This window comes from Botrytis cinerea, chromosome 6 (genome assembly GCF_000143535.2).
Source record: "Botrytis cinerea B05.10 chromosome 6, complete sequence".
NCBI classification, from domain to species: Eukaryota; Fungi; Ascomycota; class Leotiomycetes; order Helotiales; family Sclerotiniaceae; genus Botrytis; species Botrytis cinerea.
In genome coordinates this window covers 1,618,935-1,638,775 of record NC_037315.1, presented here as the reverse complement: position 1 = coordinate 1,638,775, position 19,841 = coordinate 1,618,935, and the positions used below count along the sequence as shown (strand labels likewise).

General features: G+C 42.1%; 8 protein-coding genes across 9 annotated transcripts; 3 read left to right on the top strand and 5 right to left on the bottom strand.

The window, feature by feature from the left end:
• Nucleotides 1-1,326: 1,326 nt before the first annotated feature.
• Nucleotides 1,327-3,732, top strand: BCIN_06g04820 (hypothetical protein; the record flags this gene model as incomplete). 2 transcript variants are annotated; one of them, XM_024693561.1, is made up of 4 exons in its annotated part: nt 1,327-1,446; nt 1,564-1,623; nt 1,732-2,005; nt 2,055-3,732. In XM_024693561.1, the coding sequence occupies exon 4, from the start codon at nt 2,220-2,222 to the stop codon at nt 2,682-2,684; it is 465 nt and encodes a 154-aa protein (XP_024549347.1). In that variant the 5' UTR covers nt 1,327-1,446; nt 1,564-1,623; nt 1,732-2,005; nt 2,055-2,219. The 2 variants fall into 2 exon arrangements, with proteins under 2 accessions (XP_024549347.1, XP_001559203.1); XM_001559153.2 differs by lacking the exon at nt 1,327-1,446 and having other exon boundaries at nt 1,623-2,005; nt 2,055-2,684.
• A 526-nt stretch (nt 3,733-4,258) lies between these two features.
• Nucleotides 4,259-7,169, top strand: BCIN_06g04810 (hypothetical protein). The gene is made up of 5 exons (XM_024693560.1): nt 4,259-4,598; nt 4,720-5,559; nt 5,645-5,905; nt 6,260-6,393; nt 6,452-7,169. Exons 1-5 carry the CDS (start codon nt 4,551-4,553, stop codon nt 6,903-6,905), a joined length of 1,737 nt encoding a protein of 578 aa, XP_024549346.1. The 5' UTR covers nt 4,259-4,550; the 3' UTR covers nt 6,906-7,169.
• A 205-nt stretch (nt 7,170-7,374) lies between these two features.
• Nucleotides 7,375-9,565, bottom strand: BCIN_06g04800 (hypothetical protein). Its single transcript, XM_024693559.1, has 7 exons — nt 9,409-9,565; nt 9,279-9,354; nt 9,221-9,230; nt 8,974-9,173; nt 8,827-8,919; nt 8,180-8,773; nt 7,375-7,975 (listed from the first exon to the last, which is right to left on the bottom strand). Exons 1-7 carry the CDS (start codon nt 9,496-9,498, stop codon nt 7,860-7,862), a joined length of 1,179 nt encoding a protein of 392 aa, XP_024549345.1. The 5' UTR covers nt 9,499-9,565; the 3' UTR covers nt 7,375-7,859.
• Nucleotides 9,566-11,511: 1,946 nt separating this feature from the next.
• On the bottom strand, nt 11,512-12,473 carry BCIN_06g04790 (hypothetical protein). Its single transcript, XM_001559156.2, has 2 exons — nt 12,398-12,473; nt 11,512-12,343 (listed from the first exon to the last, which is right to left on the bottom strand). The coding sequence occupies exons 1-2, from the start codon at nt 12,429-12,431 to the stop codon at nt 11,556-11,558; spliced, it is 822 nt and encodes a 273-aa protein (XP_001559206.1). The 5' UTR covers nt 12,432-12,473; the 3' UTR covers nt 11,512-11,555.
• A 517-nt stretch (nt 12,474-12,990) lies between these two features.
• Nucleotides 12,991-13,978, bottom strand: BCIN_06g04780 (hypothetical protein). The gene has a single exon (XM_001559157.2). It carries the CDS (start codon nt 13,941-13,943, stop codon nt 13,038-13,040), a length of 906 nt encoding a protein of 301 aa, XP_001559207.2. The 5' UTR covers nt 13,944-13,978; the 3' UTR covers nt 12,991-13,037.
• Nucleotides 13,979-14,400: 422 nt separating this feature from the next.
• On the bottom strand, nt 14,401-15,583 carry BCIN_06g04770 (hypothetical protein). Its single transcript, XM_001559159.2, has 2 exons — nt 15,283-15,583; nt 14,401-15,211 (listed from the first exon to the last, which is right to left on the bottom strand). The coding sequence occupies exons 1-2, from the start codon at nt 15,545-15,547 to the stop codon at nt 14,625-14,627; spliced, it is 852 nt and encodes a 283-aa protein (XP_001559209.1). The 5' UTR covers nt 15,548-15,583; the 3' UTR covers nt 14,401-14,624.
• Nucleotides 15,584-16,754: 1,171 nt separating this feature from the next.
• Nucleotides 16,755-17,557, top strand: BCIN_06g04760 (hypothetical protein). The gene is made up of 2 exons (XM_001559160.2): nt 16,755-17,089; nt 17,141-17,557. Exons 1-2 carry the CDS (start codon nt 17,025-17,027, stop codon nt 17,298-17,300), a joined length of 225 nt encoding a protein of 74 aa, XP_001559210.1. The 5' UTR covers nt 16,755-17,024; the 3' UTR covers nt 17,301-17,557.
• A 3-nt stretch (nt 17,558-17,560) lies between these two features.
• On the bottom strand, nt 17,561-19,798 carry BCIN_06g04750 (hypothetical protein). The gene is made up of 4 exons (XM_024693558.1): nt 18,665-19,798; nt 18,358-18,617; nt 18,237-18,300; nt 17,561-18,182 (listed from the first exon to the last, which is right to left on the bottom strand). Exons 1-4 carry the CDS (start codon nt 19,391-19,393, stop codon nt 18,156-18,158), a joined length of 1,080 nt encoding a protein of 359 aa, XP_024549344.1. The 5' UTR covers nt 19,394-19,798; the 3' UTR covers nt 17,561-18,155.
• Nucleotides 19,799-19,841: the final 43 nt, after the last annotated feature.

Sequence of the window (19,841 nt, the reverse complement as noted above, 5' to 3'; positions counted from 1 at the left end):
GTGCTTTCCCCAGTAGAACAGAAGAAATGGCGGGGAAGTCAAGACTAACCAGATGGGTGTACCGTCAGCAAAGAAATCCAGAATCCTTCCAATTTCGTTTGGAATAGTGTGTTTCAAGGCAGCCAAGCAGCGGATTCGACCTGAATTATTCTTTTTGAGACTCCAAGGATCATCTGGACAGCTCTTTCACGAGAAGTTCGTCTACCAAAATAGGTTTCTGTGTCTATACTGAATGAAGCCAGCTCAACTCGTAGATGGAATGCCATCCGCATAACGGCAGACGTGAGTAATCATCCATCGCCTGACATGAATTATACCCTCGCGATTTGAAGAGAAGTCCAGCACAAAGTACTAGAGCAAAAGCCGAAGAGACTATTAGATTGTCGATTTTGCATGCAGAAGTTCGAGACCTTCATCATCAAACTGAAATTTGGATGTCGATTTTAGTGTTTTAGCTTTTCTTCTAGCCATGAGATTGGATTTGTTTTAGCGATTAGCGAGGTGCGCGTCTATCTGCTTTCAGCCATAATCACGTGAATAGCTAGCCCCTAATGACCAGAATATGTTAGGTTCACGCCAATTCAGCTAAATAGCGTATTGTGGTGGAGTCTCCGCCATCGATCGTTTGCCCGGGTGAGACTACACTCGCACAAGATGGTCAAAATAAGTTGTACACCAAGCAAAGTTTATAGCCAATACTCGAATTTCAAATTTTCAATCAAACACTTTCAATAATCCATTTTGAATCTAACAATCAAATAATTTGAGCGTTTGGAGTTAGTTTGGAGTTAGTTTGGATACTTAGACATATATTAGATGTCTGAAATTCCACCCTGATTTGTGATTGTTTTGCTCACATAGGGACTAGTTGATTTGTTATATCAATTTTGCTTGCAACTTAGGATGTGATTAACAACGTGTAGTAGTAAAATCAGAACGGTAACAAAGTTAGTTTGGGGAGTAACAGTGTTGGACTCAAGAAACGTTCGAGGATCAGGAACCATAGACGGAATATTCTGATGAAACGCATCGTGGCGTGCGATGAAGGAGCGATGTACAGTTGCACAGTACCCGACCCGTACATGATTTCTTCTGCTGTCATTTCCATTCTTCTCCACTCGGTATTTATAGAAGATTTGGTATGAGTGTTGCTGAGCTGATAAGATCTTACCTGGAATGTTGACCCAGCGGGCCTGTAGGCTGTACATCACCTACCAAACCACTAAAATCTCAAAAGGCCAACATCTTCGCGCCTGCCTGAGTTACCAACTCCAGCACCAGCTTCTTTCAATTCCGTTATAAGCAATAACATTTTAATCATCTCTATTGTTAATCCATTGTTACCTATTAGTTTCTTCGTTGCAGTTTTCCCACCGTCTCAATAACGCATTCCAAAATCATATATTTCTTAAGCTGAAAACATCTCTGAGATAATCTACATGATTGGTTGGTTCACAAATTCGTATTTTACTTGATAGATTTGTACAGCCGGCGAGGATTTTCAGGGTCTTAAGTAAGAGATCTACGAGAAGCTCAAGAGCTAATGCTTGATGACTCAACTAGACGTCTGACCTCAGGTAACTAAGATACATCCTGCAGATGTCTCTACGTAAATACCCAGTGGTAAGCAAATCTCATCAGTTCACTGTTTGTTGTCGTACACACTTTATACATCATGGTTTCTCTGAAGAATGCTATACACGCTTGGTCGGCTCACAACCTCCTCCGCAGCGTTACAAATTCTCGAGAAGACCCTTCCTGCACTAAAGCTATACCGTCTGATATTACTATTGGACAGCCTAAAAATATATCAATCACAAGTTCGGACGTCCATCGATCCTACCTGATCGTCGTTCCACCTCTCTACACATCCCAACCATCGACTCCTGTCATATTCTCTTTCCATGGAGGTCACCGAAATGCATCGCAACAACTCGCATTGGACCAAATATCAAATCCTGAATTTAACGACTTCGCCATAACGATATATCCTCAAGGAGTCAAGGTAACGAGATTCCCCCACTAGGAAATAGGCCACAGATTAACAATATTAGGGGAAATGGGAAGGCAACCCTGGAAACACAGCAAATGATACCCAGCTCGTCAGTGATATCATTGACAGCCTTGACAAAACATACTGTATAGACAACAAACGCATCTGGGCTACTGGTAAATCCGACGGGGGAGGTTTTTGTAATACTTTAGCCTGTCATCCCATCATGTCCACCAAAATCGCTGCTTTCGCTCCCGTCTCTGGTGCATTTTATATCGACACTCAACCATGTTTTCCGAACAATGTTACGATCCCGTGTTCTCCAGGACGTCTCAAGATTCCCATGCTTGAGTTTCATGGCGGCGACGATTCGACGATTCGTTATTATGGACAGGCTAATCGGTCCAACCAGTGTATACCGACCGTTCCGCATTGGGTACATCAATGGGCCCTGAGAGATGAATTGGGGCTCAAAAATGTCACAACTGATTTGACGAATGACACGGTTGTGTATAGTTATGGAAAGGGAGAAGACGAAGGCTTAGTACAGCATGTTTTTGATAGAAAGTTGGGGCATGATTGGCCGAGTACGGTGTTGAATGCTGATCTGATTGGGCATGGGGAAAGACCAGCGAGCTTCGATGCTACACCTATGATCTTGGATTTCTTTCAAAATCATATATTACCGTAATTTCGAGGTTGTGTTATCGTTGATGAAGAGTGTTCCACTGTCTGGATTAGCAGATGGAACACAAGCTCTTGATGTCTGAAAAGAAAATAGGACGTTGAGGGTGGATGTTGTGTTTCACAACATTTGCTTATATAGCTGGATCCGGAAAGCGAAAGTTTTCGACTGTTGAGCTGCGTCTCAGAACATTCAAATACTTCCCAATTCTGTATATCATTGTTCCGCATTCTACTCCGAATTGCAAGTGTACCTCCTTCGGTCTCCCACTTTGAGCCTTCTACCATCCGCCAAACTTTGTCATTTGTCCTCCTCGGACCCATTTGTCAAGAATACCTTGTGATTAAATGAAGTGAGCCATTTTCCATATCAAGTCTGTCCTGCTAGTACTATGGTAATAACCAAACGTCCCACGATGACATGAAATAGTCTGATTCCTGTGCAAATCGCTTTGCAATATCGAGTCTCGTATCAAACTCTCTAAGCAACGACTCTACCAAGCTCACAATCGAAGACAATTCTGAGTGGATGCAGCATGCAACTTCGGATTCATAGTGAGACAAAGGAGAGCTGAAGCGTTTGTCTTTTGAAGGCGAGGAAGGAAAAGGTTGGGAATCTCAATTCTGAACGCGTGTTCGTTTGAAGCGCCGAGATTTTCAAACAGGTCTCCAAAACAGGTTGCACCCGCAGATGGAAAGAAGAAAGGCAGAAGGAAAAGCGCTGACTAATCAAAGCAAACAAATAGAACAAACTAGAGTTCAACATTACTAGTTACGTACTTTTCAAACAATTGGCTGACCGACTTCTTGCTATTACACCAGCGTTTGTCTTTTGTTGGGGGGCGTAGTAAGATCAGGGAACATGCATTTTTTTTTTTTGAAAAACAAACTATTGCAAACACAGCGCGAACATATCTTCTCGGTCATCTAATGGACGATAAGCATTTATGCAGAATCTATGTGCATGTGGTCAGACTCGTGGAGGAACCTGCCAATTATGGCCATTCAGTATGACAAGCGCCAAAGGCTGGAACATACTCACCAATCGTATCACAGCAAGAGGACAAAAAGAGGCGGGAGTGAGGTCAAACTCTTATCAAAATTCTTCTATCTGACCTTAATCTCTTCGAGAAGCTTTCAGTGGAGGGTCGTTTGCAGACGTTATTACACAGGGCAGTAGACGGGATGGGCTTGGACATGCATGCCAACATATTTCGATGTGATGTGACCATTTTACCACCAAGATGATATATCAGGTTTCAGAGGTTCTGCAGAAGACGCATTCTCTGGTGTTCTGTCGACGTTAGCTACACTGATGGTTTGCTTGATTCGCGACAAAACAGATTATAGAGTTTTATAGCGCCCGAGCCTCGTATTACCCACCTTGAGTGCCTACAACCAATTGTGAACAGACTTCACAATGATCTCTGATTCTCTGACTACGTGTCTTCTACGGTGGCCGATTCGTAGCTCTTTAACGCGTCTTTCTCCTCAATCACATGTCCACCAGTGGTCCCACTATGCAAACTCTTGCAGGAAGACTTCCCACTTTGGAACCGCCAACTAGGCTAAGACCCGAACGTAAAATATTATTGAGTAGGGAGTATCGTGGTGTGTGTCGCTGTAGCAGCACAACATGCAATTCACCTAGATCGACTAGGCATGGTTTCGCTCATCTTGGCTCTTTGAAGGAAGACTACTTATATTCCTTTGGCAAGCTGATTTCTTCTTTTTCTCTGGAGTCTGTCCGTGGTTCTATTCAATAGCTCTTCGTACCATATTTCTACGCGTCGGGGTTTTTGGAAAGACGTTCGATTTCCTGTGTAATCAAGAAATCCTTTTCATCAAATATTGATCGTCGCATATTAGCAGTATGTTGCTGTCATCGCGTGCGACCAAGATACTCGAGGAGGTCAAGAATGTAAGCCACTGACCCTCTTCATTCTCGCCATTTACAAGTTTGTGAATGCTCGAAGATCTCGCGGATAAAAATGTGAATTTGTACAGATCTTGTTTCGATGCTGATTTTCCTCCGGTTCTAGGGTTGCTGTATGCTTTACGGTGCTGAGTTTTTCACTGAAGATGAATGGGTGAAAATAGACGCGTTACTGCACAAGGGAAAATATGTTTTCACAAACGGCCCCCAAGAACAGTTGCCAGATGCGCACGAACCTTCGGAATCTAGACAGCTCGTAGTAATCGAAGACAAAGCAGTGTCTACAACTCCCAGCAATGACCAAGGTGGTCTTCAAGAGCATGATGGACCCTCTGAGGATGAGCCCAAATCCAATACCTTGGTCAGATTGACCAACAATGATAATGAAAATTCTTTGAAATCACCGTCAGATCCACCTTGCTCCCATTGCCAGGCTCGTCCCCAGTTCCCCGAAAATGAGCCTCGCATCAATTTGCCCAAGAAACATGGACCTTCCTCAGTCGAATTTACGCGCGATTTTGAGCCAAACGAGGGACTTACACGAAGCGGGCAAACAGGAGCGAGAGACAAACCCAAAATGATCCTGCCTAAAAGTGTAGCTAGCCCTGGTACTCAGTCAACGCCTGTCGGCCCACGATCTAAGAAGACAGCACCTTCGGTCCAAGTAAGCAAGTCTTACAGAGCTATTAAGGATTTCAAACCTCTACCTGAGACACCTGGTGGGCTCAAAATATGTTGTGGCGATAAAATTAAGGTCAAACAACTTGTTGGGACGAAGCTTTGTATGGGGTGGAATTCCAAAACTGGGCTATTCGGTAGCTTTCCTGTGTCTGCAATCTTACAGGACGATGAGGCAAGCAGTAAGAAACCAAATCATGGTAGCCCAGCTCCGAATAAAGCTGGCGGCTTTTCTATGGATGACTATGACAATAGAAAAACGGCCGAAGTGAGTCCTGAATCACATGTTCTTGAGACCCGCATCTATCCTTAATTCTGTCAATAGATCATAGACTAATACCAAGAGCTTCCAGTGGGCAGATGATGACGAAGATGAAATCAGACCACCACCAACTGAGCCGCACACCACATCGAACAGTGTCGAAGAAACGAAGCAGATAGAAAACCTGAAAGGTTCCGAACTTGCTGCTTCGGCTAATAATGACCACGAGATTATCGATGAGAGTGACAGCGAGAGCGCTGGAATAGAGTCAAGGGTCTCTAGTCTAAACACAGAACACGAAGAAGATGTGGTCAATGAGCAGAAGCGGAACAATGCGGACTGTGAAAACAAGGTTGGTTTTACTTTTCCTGAAAAATCCCTTCAACTTTCTTTCGATCCATTTCAAAACTTGCTTGGTGAACTTGGCTTGATAGCGCAAATTTGACTATCTCAGGACAAACGTCTGTACACAGGTCCAAATGAAAGTTAGTGCTTTTGAATAGTCTTGTGTCCTAAGTCGATCGATGCATGATGTTGCAAATGAGATCGACAACGCTGCACATTAAGGTTCAACAGCCCTTACGCTGTAGCTTTCAACGTGTGTCGGACAATATCATACAGGATAAATAAGTTCAAAAACACAACTACATTTCTTGTCTTGCAAGACATATTATTCGTCATATCACAAATTAACTCTCTATCCTAGGAGTTACAAATGACAAAATATCGCCCCGACAGAGCATATAACAGTTCCCCTAAACCTGGAAAATATATGACAACCAGAGACAGACTTCGTGTAGAACCTCATGAAATTATCGTTCCAAAGACTGAAGTCTGTTAGTAAGTAACCCATTTCCACATCACTCACCTTTCAAAACCGATTACTAACCAATTCCAGTTACTGGGATAGTCCAAAGGGCTGTCGCTTCACAGAAGAGCAATGTCGAGATCTCCACGAACACCGCGAGTACACTCTGCAGACGAACATACGAAACGGCAAAATCAACCCGGGCCTTCTTTTCGATGTCGTCTATGCGGTTCCCCCTCCCGAGCCGGGTATGCAACATCAGCCTGCTGATCCCAGCACCACCGTCGGAAAACGTTTCACGTGTTTCTTTTGGCACTCCTTTACGTCGTCCGAAAGTAGCAAAAAGTGTCTCAACACGGCTGCGGCTTGTCAGTTCCTTCATACTTACGTCGGAAGCGAGGGCATCCTGCATAAAGAAGTTCAGATCCAAGCATTCAGGAATCGGAACAGGATACCAGTTGCTAAACAACGCCTTTCACCTCCTTCCGAGGCTGTGGATGACCAGGGATGGGGATTGCCATCTGCGTCTCCTTTATTCGACTAGTCAACGAGAAGCAAGCATACAATTTGCAAGACAAAGATAAAGGCTTCGAAATGGACATTGTACACATTGTACTTTGGATCAACAAAAATATAGCGCGGATCACCGATAGGAATCCTTGATAAGATAGCTTTCGTTTTCTTCTTCTGGCGAAAATTTGCCAAATATGGCTCTTTTACCTAAATTGACAAAGTGGGTTTCTTAACTAAATTGATGAAATGGGATTTAACATAGCTGGGAACAATAAAAACAGAAAATCATACTCTACTTTTCCTTCTTGTGCTGTGGTGACGCCATGAAATGTTCCCAAACAAAGGCTCCTAGGGTATTCTTGAGATACTTTTGTGATGAAATTTCTCCCGCTGGAACCATTTGAAGACAAGTAAATAGCTCAGCATGTTCAAACAGCTACGATAATAAACCACAAAAACTTCATGGCGGCAAATATAATGCTTGCGTAACAAAACATCGTTGACTTCATATTCAACGAGCACAAGAGAATTCTCGGATCCTCAAGAACTTTGGATTTGACCATTCTAAACTAGTCGCTTCGGTCGCTCTATCTTCATCTTATTACCCCTTGAACCAACTTGCCTTCCCTGGATATTCAAGCTGCCATATATATATTTATATATATATGTGTGTATAACTATCAGAAGTAAAAAGAACAGACAAAAAGCGGCACAAATCTGAGAAGCGAAGCTGCAGGGGCAAGAAGCATGAGAACGAAGTTTAAATACTGGAGATTATGATTACAAACAACTTAATAAATCCAACCCACTAATCAACCGGTTCTCCAACCTAAAGTCCATATCCATTGTCCATAGATCTTATCCAATTTCATGTCCCGTTTATATCGTAGCAAATATCCCCAGTACCGATATCCATCCGAACTCCAAAAATGTGACAATGTAAAGAGAGGTTTCGTGATATAATCTCGTGTCATGCTTGCGGCTATTATAGATATCGACTCCTCAGAGCTTGGCTTATAGTGCTCATTCTACTTGCCATGCCGCCTGCCTGCATGTTGCTCGCGAGTGCCTCTTCTAGTGCACTTTGCGTTACGGACGCGTCTAAAATTCATTGGAGTCAGCTGAAAGTTCTTCTCATTCGAATTCAGTCAATAATAGTTGGAGAAATTTCGTGACAAAAGAGATACTGAATTCAGGTTTAAAAGTAGTACGGGGTATCAATGAAATCTACAAAAGAGATGAACGGAAAACGCGAATAGGATAAGCCTCATGGCTTGAAACTCTTGGTAGATGGGGAAGACAGACCATCCAGATCACTAAAACTACTACCCATACTTGGTGTTCCCCCATCACTTCTCTCACTTTGTAACTCAGTTGTGCGACGGGGACTCAATGGGCCAGTCATCGGCCGTCTTCCTCCTCCGCTTAAATTATTGTGTCTTTTATTCACTATTGGGGCGGAAGAACTCGTGGAGGAATCAGAGGTCTGCGATTCGACTGGCAATAGTTTCTTGGGGTGGGCGGGCGTTCGCCGAGAAGGATTGGGGGGGACTCCTCGAAGGGTGGCAGATGGATCTTGCGGGGTGGGAAGAAAAGCGAGTTCATCATCTGATGAGGGATCTTTGTTTGTTTTCTTGATAGAAGGAAAGCGTTTGTTGAGCAGGGTTGATTGAAATGGGTAAGCATCGTCATCGGAGGAATCCTCGGGGGAAGAGAGTTGTGCCGGTTGTGGAGAATTTCTAGGTGGATGGTCGATTGCCAATGAAGGCGGTCGCGATCGCTGCTTCGGTGAGAGAGATCGCCGGTTTGTGGTGGCTTGAGTTGGTCGTGAACTTGGTGCTACGAATGTGCGAGATTGAACAGTTGTTTCCCGAGACGATGTGCGAGAGAATGGCGGAGCTACTTGAAATTAGATATTGAACATGTCACCTAGTTAAGACGAGGGGGCATACCCATTACGCGATTGGGAGTGTTTGGTACACTTCCATCATTTTTCGAGAACGGTGTACTCTTTCTATTAGAAAGAGAGGACTGAATTCGCGGGCCTGCTGGTTGTGAGTTCCTATGCTGATGGGTTTCATGTGCCGCTTGTGAGCTACCTCCACCTCCAGATCCAGTTCTCTTCATTTCTTCTCCACCTGCTGCTTCAGATGTACTGTCTGGAACTGGCGACGGAGCCAGAGAGCCTTTGGATACTGTCGCTTTCCTCATCTGCTCACGAACTTGGGAAAATTGTCGCTCGTAAAGCCATGCTACCTGTTGAAGGAGGAATGGAAGGGTAACTTCGAATTTCGTAGCTCTGCGATTGCGTTAGGTATGTTTTGAGGATGCGCAGACGAAACCTACAATGCAGTCCCTAGGTCTATTAGCAAGGTCATTCTAATAAACAGTTCCAAGTACTTACAATCAACATCGCTATTCTTTGGAGCTTTGAGCAATATCTTCCAAAGAGCCTTGTCTTTTCCCGCATCCCATTCCACCTGAAGACGATAGTTATTAGTATAGCGTCTTTAATACACGAGGGAATTCCGTACGGCTGGGGGATCAATAAAACCACCACGCGGAAATGGTAATTTTACAAACACAGTATACGTGGGATCTGATTCTGCGTCTGGACTTGACATTGTTGTCGTGAGTTAATTGCGATGATGTAGTTAATGCGGTTGCTTTCTCCATACCAAGCAAGGACTCTTTATCGGAGATGGTCATGCACTAAGATAAAGCTTGTGGTCGCTGTAGTAATGGAGTAGGGGGTGCACCTACCACTACCATTCCCTCTGAAAACATGCGCCCGAAATGCGTATGGAGAACCCATTTGCGAATTAACAATGCAATTGTTATTGTTTCCATACGTCTAGTAATGAGTTGGGAATAAGAAAACTTTCAAATGGGCTAGGATAACTAATAACCATCCTTCATCTATTTCGCTAACATATTGCGTATATATATATATAGAGATAAGCGACACTGCGGCATCTCTTCCTTTGGCTTATCAAGGATTGAGCGAGTAGTGTGGTGTTGTGGTTTAGTGGTATAATTCTTGCTTAGGGATATATCAGTCTTCATCGACTGATTCTCCATGTAAGAGGTCCCCGGTTCAATCCCGGGCAACGCCCCTCCTCTTTTGCCTTTTTTTTTTTTTTTCGATCTGCACATGCTAGCTTATTCACCGTCAGGTTGCTTACTCCTGCCAGAAAGAAAACCATGTGGGTGGGAGACTTCAGTTTGCTTTTGCGGTGGGGAAGATTTGCATGATGATGGAAGACTTTTAGCAGCCTCACCCGATTGGTCACAACTCTACCGAGATCTCCTTTTTCCCTTCCATTCATACCGAATAGAAGGAATCTAATCCTTTGGCTGTGGACATTGGCAGTAATTCATTCATTTACAAGGGCATAAATGTTCTGTCCTGGAATATTGATTAGCTATGCAGTCTCAAAAAGTAATCGAGGCGAAAGTAAGCCCTGTGGTGGCAGAATCCGCGATTGACGAAGTGGCCGCTTTGTCAGCCCCAAAAAATATTCAATATTTTTATATTGTATTGAAAAAAGCGTTTTTAAAGTATTAATTAGAAGGCTTTTTCTTTTGTAAATGATTAGAAATTTTTATTCCAAAAGGATTTAATAAAATTCTTGAATTCTAATTTAAATTCTAATTTAAAATGATCAATACTTTATTTATATTGAATTTGATTAATAATTGAATTGAATATGAATATATAAATTAAAGCTAGGTAGATAATGTATATAAGCAATACATTCTATATAGTATGATATAGTGATAAAGCTTCTGATTGAAGAATAAATTGAAAGTGAAGTGAGTGATCCCCTTTAAGCTTTCGGCTAATACCTCCCCCTCTTCTCCTAGCTCTTCCCCTCCTCCTAGCTCTTACACTCATTCCCCTCCTTCTTCTAACTCTTACACTCGCTCCCTTTCTATTCATTTTTTCTAAAACTTTAATATTCATCGATCCTGAAATCTCTAAGGTCTTTTAGAACCATTATTTTCTTTTTTTCTATTAAAAGTCAATACTAAACGGGTTTCATTTTGTATCGATTTTATTCGTTATTAATGAATTAGCTATATTGTTATTGACGAATTGAATATATTATAAATGTAATGTATATATAAAAATTTGTATGGGGATTTATATTGAATTTCTTTTCGTCGAAATTATTAACTTTGCCATCACAGGGAAGTAGCAGCCGTGGAAGCAGTCGAGAATCATCTGCATTGAAGAGAATTGCAGAACCAGAAATGCATACTAGAATGTTGATTCTATACGGGAGCCCTGCCACACCTGATAAAATGACTTTGTAAGTAATCAATTGTTTACAGTCAAAGTCAATCTCGAGGATCACTTAAGTTTCACGTGTAAATTCCAGGCCTCCTCCATCTAGAGAAACCTGTTCCACTTTTAAGTACCCCTAGGAATATTAGATTATATTACGTTCTTGTTGGCACAGAATTCAGAACCTTCAGATGAGATAATGAGATTTCACAAATTTCACAGGCTATAAAATATACATGATAATCACTGTTTATGAGCGGATGGGTGGCTAAAATGTTCATTGCTTATCAAGAGTAGAGATAGTTCTTATAGGATCTAATGGTATCCTTCTACCTCCCTTTCAGCTTCCCAGAGCCACGCTCATTGCCCCTGTATGCGTCTCGCTTCTCTTCAACATCCCGTCATTTCTATCCACTCAGAGTAGTGGCTCAGAGCTTCTTCCACAGCCTCAGCGGAATTCCATTTCTTGCCAAAATACAAAGCATTCCGTTGCCATATATTGGTAGATTTCCAGTATAATTGCCAATAGAGTGTGCATGGTGCCAAATTGATGCTCTCCATTATTATTTGCTTGGATTTTCTGTCCCATTCAATCCCCATGTTGAAGGGAGAGGGGATTCGACTCGCTTGGAGGAGTAAAGTTGCTCCCTTTGGACCCGAATGAACTGGATCGTCCTCGTCTAGATCTTCTGACGTACAATCACCACGTGTATATTTATAATACTGATATCTTTCTTGTAAGATCTTCATATCTTGGATATTGTTTGCGTACAAGGACGCGAGGAGGAACCGATCTGGTACACCTGTCGAAGGTCCATTTAATACTGGTGTGTTACTCGTAGGAAACATTGCGCTTTCACTCTTCCAACATAGATCATTCTCCCAGAAGAAATATCGATCTTTCATCCCCTTCCAGCCTTCGATTAGCTTGTACAATTCTACCGGTGGGTACAATTCAGACATGTCGACCTCAGTGACTGGGTACAACCGAAAAGGAAGGGTTGTATCGACCAGGCTTCGTAGAGATATCTTTGATGAATATAAGCCCTTATATGCAGCGTGAAGCTCAGGACAAGATAAGCCAAGACAGATTGAGCCCTCCGGGCCAAGTAACTCCATCACATTGTATATGATTTCAAGTGGCAAATCTCCGAAACGGCGATGAGTTTGAGGTGGCACTGCATCAGTTAGCGCATGTCAAATTTGTTAACAGGGATTGTAATGTTGCTTACCCTTTGACCAGCAGATAGTAGGAACGTTTCTCATCGTGGTAGATTTTTGAGATTGATATTTTTTGGTGTGAAATTCAAAAAGGTGATTGGTGTAACTTCTTAGTTGATCTTGCTTTTCAATAGCAGTTTGAAAAACTGAATCCGAACAAGAGAGGATGCAGTTGCTAGTGGACGGGAAGTTAGTTTATATAATATATGACATGGTACGTATTTCGAGATAGTGCCGTAGTAAACATGCTAATGAAGCTAGTGCTTGATTTGAGGTAAAACCGTATCGTTGGCTACGAACCGTATTGATGATTAGCGCCATCTTTAAATTAACCGTACCTTAGACTTTTGCCTAGCTACCTAGCATTCACTGGCGTGAGAGGCCTAGATAAAAAAAATTATTTGTCTCAAGAACTTCACAGCAGCATTGCATAAAGGCTCTGATTCTTAATAATGCTTTAAATTTCTAAGCGCTCGTGAGGTCACTATCCGGCGAGATGGCTTTGCATAGCTTCGAGAATATCAAGTATTGTAATTCAAGTAGAGCAATGGAGAAATAGATTAACTATCTTTAAGACTCATGATGACTCTTTCTAATCATCTGTTGGCTCATTCTTCCCACCTCGTTGCCCTAGAATTTGATCAACAGCAATCATTCTGAAAATAGACTCGCGTCTAGCTCATCTTGGCGTTCAGCCCAACTTTTTTGAAAACTTTCATAGTTTTTATCCCATAGATTACAATTTTTCCAATACCATCCCCAGTGTTCTCTGCCATAAGCCACATCTATAGTTCTCAGAATCACCTCTGTAGCCTCCTTCTCCCACTGCTCAACTCCCATGTTGTAAGGGTTAGGTAGAGGATTCCCCTTGAAAACAGATTCCGGATCGTCTGGTGAGAGCCAACCGGGCGGCAAAGCTTGAAAGTACACATCGATATTTTTCTGAATCATTCTTGGCGATTTAAAAAAGAAATAATCTTGGTAATTTCTTCCGAGACGACATCGCAGATCAATATTTCTTTTAACAGTTTCTGAGGAATTGTTCTGCAGGGAGATGTCATATACAGCCTTATTGAGGAATCGAGCTGGTATTGTCTGATCATACGAATCGGAACTTGCCTGCCCAAGTGAGGAATTCGGTCTCCAAAATGTGTATTGATGTTTTCCATGCCAGTTTTCCAGCAACTGGTATAGCTGAACTCGAGTCGGCTTGGGTGTGATATCAAAAGAAGACGGAGGACTTGTTTCAACCCATTCTCGCAATGAAATCTTTGATGGGTAGGAACATTTGTAGATGTCGTACATTTCTGTACAGGTCAAGCCAAGGCAAACCCCATCTGCCCAACCAAGATGGCCCATGATGTTAAACATGATTTCGCGTGGGTAGTTTCCGAGCCTGCAACCAGATTGAAGTGGTATCGAAGGATCAGCAATTGCAGACCTTGAGAAGTGCGAATTGCTTAATTTACGTTTCTGACGAAGGATATTGGGGGCCCCCTTTTTGATGTCTCCAGGTGCCATTAATTCAAGTTTTCTCTTCGTTCCCTGAGGATTCATTTTCGATTTTCTCCGGAATATGTACCCAGGAAACCAAAGAAGTCGTGATGATTGGCGGACTTTCGAGAGAAAGTTTATGTAGGCTCGAAAACTTTTAACACAGAAATGTGATATTAAAACTTGGTAGTGTTACTCGAATGTTTTGTCTGGATAGACTTTAGTCTAGCGTTTGAGAGTAGAAGAGGATTAGAATTGGCGACTTCAGAGTTTAAGTATCTTTTAGAAAGGTTTTTACTTGTCGAATTATGTACACAATAGACCGTACTAACATCAGAGATTGAGAAAATTGAGAACCGTAGGTATACGGTCGCGCTGTATTAACTAGACCCGACCGTATAACCCAGAAACATTTCGTTGGTATTAACAACAAGCGATAGATTAGGGAATCAATCAAGGTAATTCATCTTATGCGCTCTTATAGAGAACTGCTCTTTCATTTGAGAAGCTGTCTACGAGATGAAATTTTGGAACCTGTTTTTTTAGCTCAAAATCTCTTGATTCAACACCACCATAAAGTTGTTGATGCAACGATGAGATACACGAAGCAATTCAGCGCTTCCACAATATTGGCTTGACATAACGCCATAAATTCTCTATTGATAACTTGAAAATATGATCTTAGTTGAATAGCCATTCTGTATATCACTGAAACTGCCCATGCCTTTATTTTCACGACCTAAACTAACCCTGTAACTCTACCGCTTGTCTTTCATCACCAAGCTCGACTGGTTTCTCAGGAATTACTGCCGATTGCTGCTTGGGCGTTTCATAATACGTTGGAGGACTCGTCAAAGACCCTGCTGCAGTATCTCTCTTATTTTTCCTTCGTTTGTACAGAAAGTATGCCAACCCAACGACTGCGCAAAGTGCAACCACAGATGCAACAGCAATACCTGCTACCATTCCACTGCTCAGCTTAGAGTATTTATCCCTGTAGATTGTATCAGCTGCTGTTGAATTGCTAATAGCTCCAGTTGCAGAAATAGATGCCTGAGTTGACGATGCCGCGGAACTAGAAAGTGTCGGAGAAGACGTGATTGTGGAAGACGATGAAGAAGTTGTCGAAGTTGAAGTAGAAATTATAATGGACGAAGAAGAATCTCCAGCGATAATCAAGAATCCTGGACTTGACACATCACGAGAGTCGGGATTGAATGCAGGATTAAGGTCTTTAAATCGAAGAACAAATTTTGCGGTCTTGCCTAAAACACTTTTTGGAATATCGATTGTCCAGTCATGAGTACCGCTATTGTTGGAGTTGATATTTCCTATTATAATGAAATCTATCAGTATCATGGAGAACCATGGTGGTAGGATGGTAGGTCTTGCAGAGATATACCTTCAAGTAACTGGCTGTATGCAGTCTTCTCATACTCCCAAGATGTGACCCACAAATTCGTCAAGGTATCAAATTGATAGTCGACTGGCGCCCCAAGCCAAGTAACCTGGAGAGTAATACCTTGTCTGAATGTTTGTGAAAGATCTGACTGAGTGCCATCAGGTACGACCCAGACCGAACCAAAATCTGCGGCTTGCTGAGCTTGAACTGCTGAGAGGTAGAGGAAGCAAATGCCGAAAATAGCTTTGTAGATATTAAACTCCATTGCGAAAGCGTGTACAGCTTCAGACTTTCAATTATCTTTTCTTGTTGTTATGGAAGCACGATTTGGCCAAGCCACAAACTCATAAATATTATCCATTCGGTTACAAGATTTATGGCTGAGCAGTCTCATGACTGACAAAATGAATACGGTCAATTTCAAGATCAATTTTAGACTCTGATGATTTTCTTAGAACTTTCTTATAATAATGCTTATTTGATACGTTATATGTATCTTTTACTCTTATTAATGCTTCTGTATCTTATTAACAACAATATGTTTCTCTGAGAAAACTCTACTTTTCGGGCTGTTTTTGTGAATCATTATTTCAATCAGGGCTCGAATAGAGGTGAATAAAAGCTGGTGATGGCCATGATATAATGTCACATGATGATTGGCACCATCAACAACAGATCTCTAGAAGTACCTCCAGAAGTACTGTATGGCTGGTGCTGAGATATATGGATGAGAAAATCATTGGCAATCGGGCATTTTTTATTAAACTATCAGCCCTAATTGCCTTTACGGCTTTCCATCGAAGAATCGAATGGCTATGATGTGATATTGAGCTACCGTCAGTGTCCAGATCTAAACTCCCTATCAGTTTGATTCGATTCACACAGCGAATTGTTTTGCAAGGCAATCATGCAATTGTTTCAGATGGCTGTCTACTTACTGCCACTAAGAACTTAAGATGTTGTACCGTTGAGAGAGCGGGTATGTCAGTGCATAAATGACGTTAAATCGATGACAGTATTATAAGCTGTTATTTTATATCATTTGCAAAGCCAGTTCCCCACATATAACAGATTTGCAATGCTATTCATTAAACTCTTCATTTGGCCGTAATCAGTAACAGCTTCTGCAAGCTGTGAGAGTATTTCACTTCCAATAACGCGAAGACCAGAGTAGCTCTTTGCAAATTCTCTTCTAGTTCTTGGCTTTGAACTCCTTCATTTCATATCAAGAGATCTGTATACATCGACAAATCTAGGGGAAAATCGTTGATCTAAAAGACTTAACTGAGCCAGAGTTTATTAGATTCATGGCCTCCCTACACACATTCATCACATCACTCGCCGAGAACATCCAAATATCACTATGATAATCCGTGACACAGTTGGTAGCCATTGATAAGTTTTAACTATCACTTAATAAATCTCAGTTGGAATATTGTTGTCATATTTGATGTGTACACGGATTCGCGTTCGGGGGTCGAATTCGGATTGAAGAGCTCGGATTCGCTTGACCCATCTCGGATTCTCATCCGAGCTCCGCCCTCCACGGAATGTCCGATTCATCAATCCTCCAACATCCTCCATTATAAGAAAGAACTTAATTCCTCAAATTTTCAAAACCACACCACATCACTACACCCATCTCACAAAACTTCCACCTCACACTATCTTGCCATTTCCTAACATTGCATATCATTCACACAATCATACAGAACCCGCTAGAAACGAACCAATACACCATTATGGGTCTGATCAAACTCGGCGTCAAAGGCGGTCTTGTCTACCTTGTCGCAAATAAAATCGCAGAGTAAGTTCACCTCTGGAGTAGAAGTATGAGAAAAGTTACTGATAGCCATAGATCCATCAATAAAGACGACCAAAAGAAAGGTGCACAAGAGCAGCAGCATTCAGGAAAATGCTCATGCAACGATATTTCCTCTGCAAGTCCTTTATACCAGTCACAATGGCGGCGCTATCAAGAACCTTCATCCAGCCAACCTCCTCCCTACCAAGCCTAGTCAATTGCATCTGGATATTGCAGATAGTAGAACCATGATGGGTTAGGTTGACAAGCCATGGGATCATCTTCGCCTTGAGAGTCACTGCATGATTGAACAATTGAACACCGCTGGCTTTATCTCGATTTCTCCCTTTGGCAATGATATTGTGTAAACACGATTTGAATAGCGAACAAGAAGCAACGAACCCAACTTTGGCATTCAAAGAACGGGACATAGATCATGGGAGCCTAGTCTAGACAAAATCGAGCTTCACAATTTCCCAAGTCAATTGACTTCACTACCACACGTTAGTGGTATATGAGTCGGGGAGTCTTGGGAGTTTCTTAGTGCTCGAGCTCGAGATCTATATACTTGAGATGCGCGATTGGTTAATAGATTTAGATTGACCGGAAGAGGTTTTAGTTGAACCCCCTTTTCAAAAATTCATTAACACAATTCTTGTTACTCTTGTGTCAATTTGAAGATTTGCATAGAACGAAAAGTGGGGGTTCAATCACCATTATCATCTATTGAGGTACACTACAAGCCATCAAAACCGAAACTAAAACCAATGGGTTTGAAATGTAAATACATACGGAAAGACGAAGATTACGAGATGAGGGGGATGGATAATCTGAAGTAAATTGAGAGACACAAAAACGATCATAGCAAGAGGAGCATATATGAGCATCACTTGACTGCAGAGCCATGTATTTGTAGTGAGAATCTGTCTATTCCTGCATAACAGTAAGTGCCAACATGTCTTTCGTCTGGACATTTTCTAGCATGATATTCTGTGCACAAGAATAAACCCCATGTGTGTTCAAACCTTAGAATCTCAGAGTAGACTGAAGTTTAAAGCTCGCTGAGCAGTCAAATGGTTCGGAAGACGGTGCGACGCTTTGAGTGATTATCAGTGAATGCCATTATGATATATTACTCGGACAGACTTACAGGAGTAAAAGTGGTGGTCCTCGTTATCCTTGTCGTACTCGTGATTGTAGTTGTGCTAGTTCCCCTAGCCCCAATGATTTGTTAGTGAAATAGACAAATGGCTGTTGTTATTTACGCTTACGGCTCTTGAATTAATGCGGGAGACATGGCTAACGCCAGATTTATGGTCGTTATGCTACCCTGGCCCGTGACGTAAATTGTTGTTGTTGGATCCTGAGTACTAGATGCAGAGCCGGATGAATCCAAGTTCGAGTTTTCAATTCCAGAAATTGAGGTTACGTTCTTCGCCGACCAACTCGTAGACACTATCTTTGTTGAGAGTGTGAAAGTTCCGGGCGTGATGGTTATATATGTGACGGGTGCAAATGCCAATACGGCGGTCTAAAAACGTCAGCGTTGCCTGCGATGATATGTAAAAGCCCACGTACTGAATATACTACAGTGGACACTGAGATGGCCTCAGTATAATAAATCGGTAGATATTCTGTATGAATCACCCAAACTTCAGTGACAGTCGTACACATTTGAACGCCATTGGATGACAGTCCGCATATTTGGACGTGTATATCTGATGGATCATCTGCTGCAATTGACTGCCAAGGAGCGGCATAATATGTTGTAACATTATAAACATAGTTATTTGGCAGCGATGTAATTTTCTCGCGCTTGTGAAGAGCTGGGACGTCACTCGCAGGAGGCATTGTGGTAGCTAACGAATAGGCATACTGTGTAGAAAAGGTGACAATCTCATCGCACTCAGAGACAGTATGCTTAGTAAAATATCCTGTTAAGACAGTTGAACATTTAGTGGTGACGATAGTCCGAAAAGAAGGCGAACACAATGTAGTCCTTGCACCTGGCAAGTTGCACGTCTCGAAAACGGGAATTACTGAAGTGACATTCATCCCTTGGAAAGTAGGATTGGGTTGAATAGACTTAGTAGCAGGCCAAGGCAACGTATAGTTGATCGAGGTTGTCCGACCAGTGGACCCTTCTTGGTAAGTTTGTGCGACACTAACATGTTTGTAGTTTTCTTGACCATCATCGTCTGTTGACCTACTAGAGGTGAGACGAGTAAGAGCCGACTTCTCATGACGTCCTAAAACCCCAGTCGGTGAAATGCACAGCATCGAAGCAAGTACCAATAGCGTCAGCATGACAGTTGAAGAACTCCAAATCAAGAAGAGAAAAAAGACTGTCCAGGTTTGTGAAGAGGGAAAAGTAAGAATGAAAAAGCGAGGAAGAGTAAAATCGTCAACGATTTATATTTAGCAAGAACACTAAGATGCACGACAACGCGCAAAACGCGAAAACGAGGAGTATTTGAATGTTGGCGTTACTACAAGCCAGAATTACCGTGGAATGTAAATGTGATGAGATTTGTTGATACCCAGACTCCACTGTTGCTTAGCATTCTTAAGGGTATATCTTAGCATCATCTTGAAATAACTGAATTCTCCTGCATCTGAAGCCTTGTGAAGATCAAACACATACAGATGGATGCAACTTTGCAATGTATAGCTTTTGATAGAATTGATGGCGGCAAGGTGGAAGAAAGATCCAAGGTGGTCTTGTCTTGTCTTGTCTTGTCTTGTCGGTTGGATG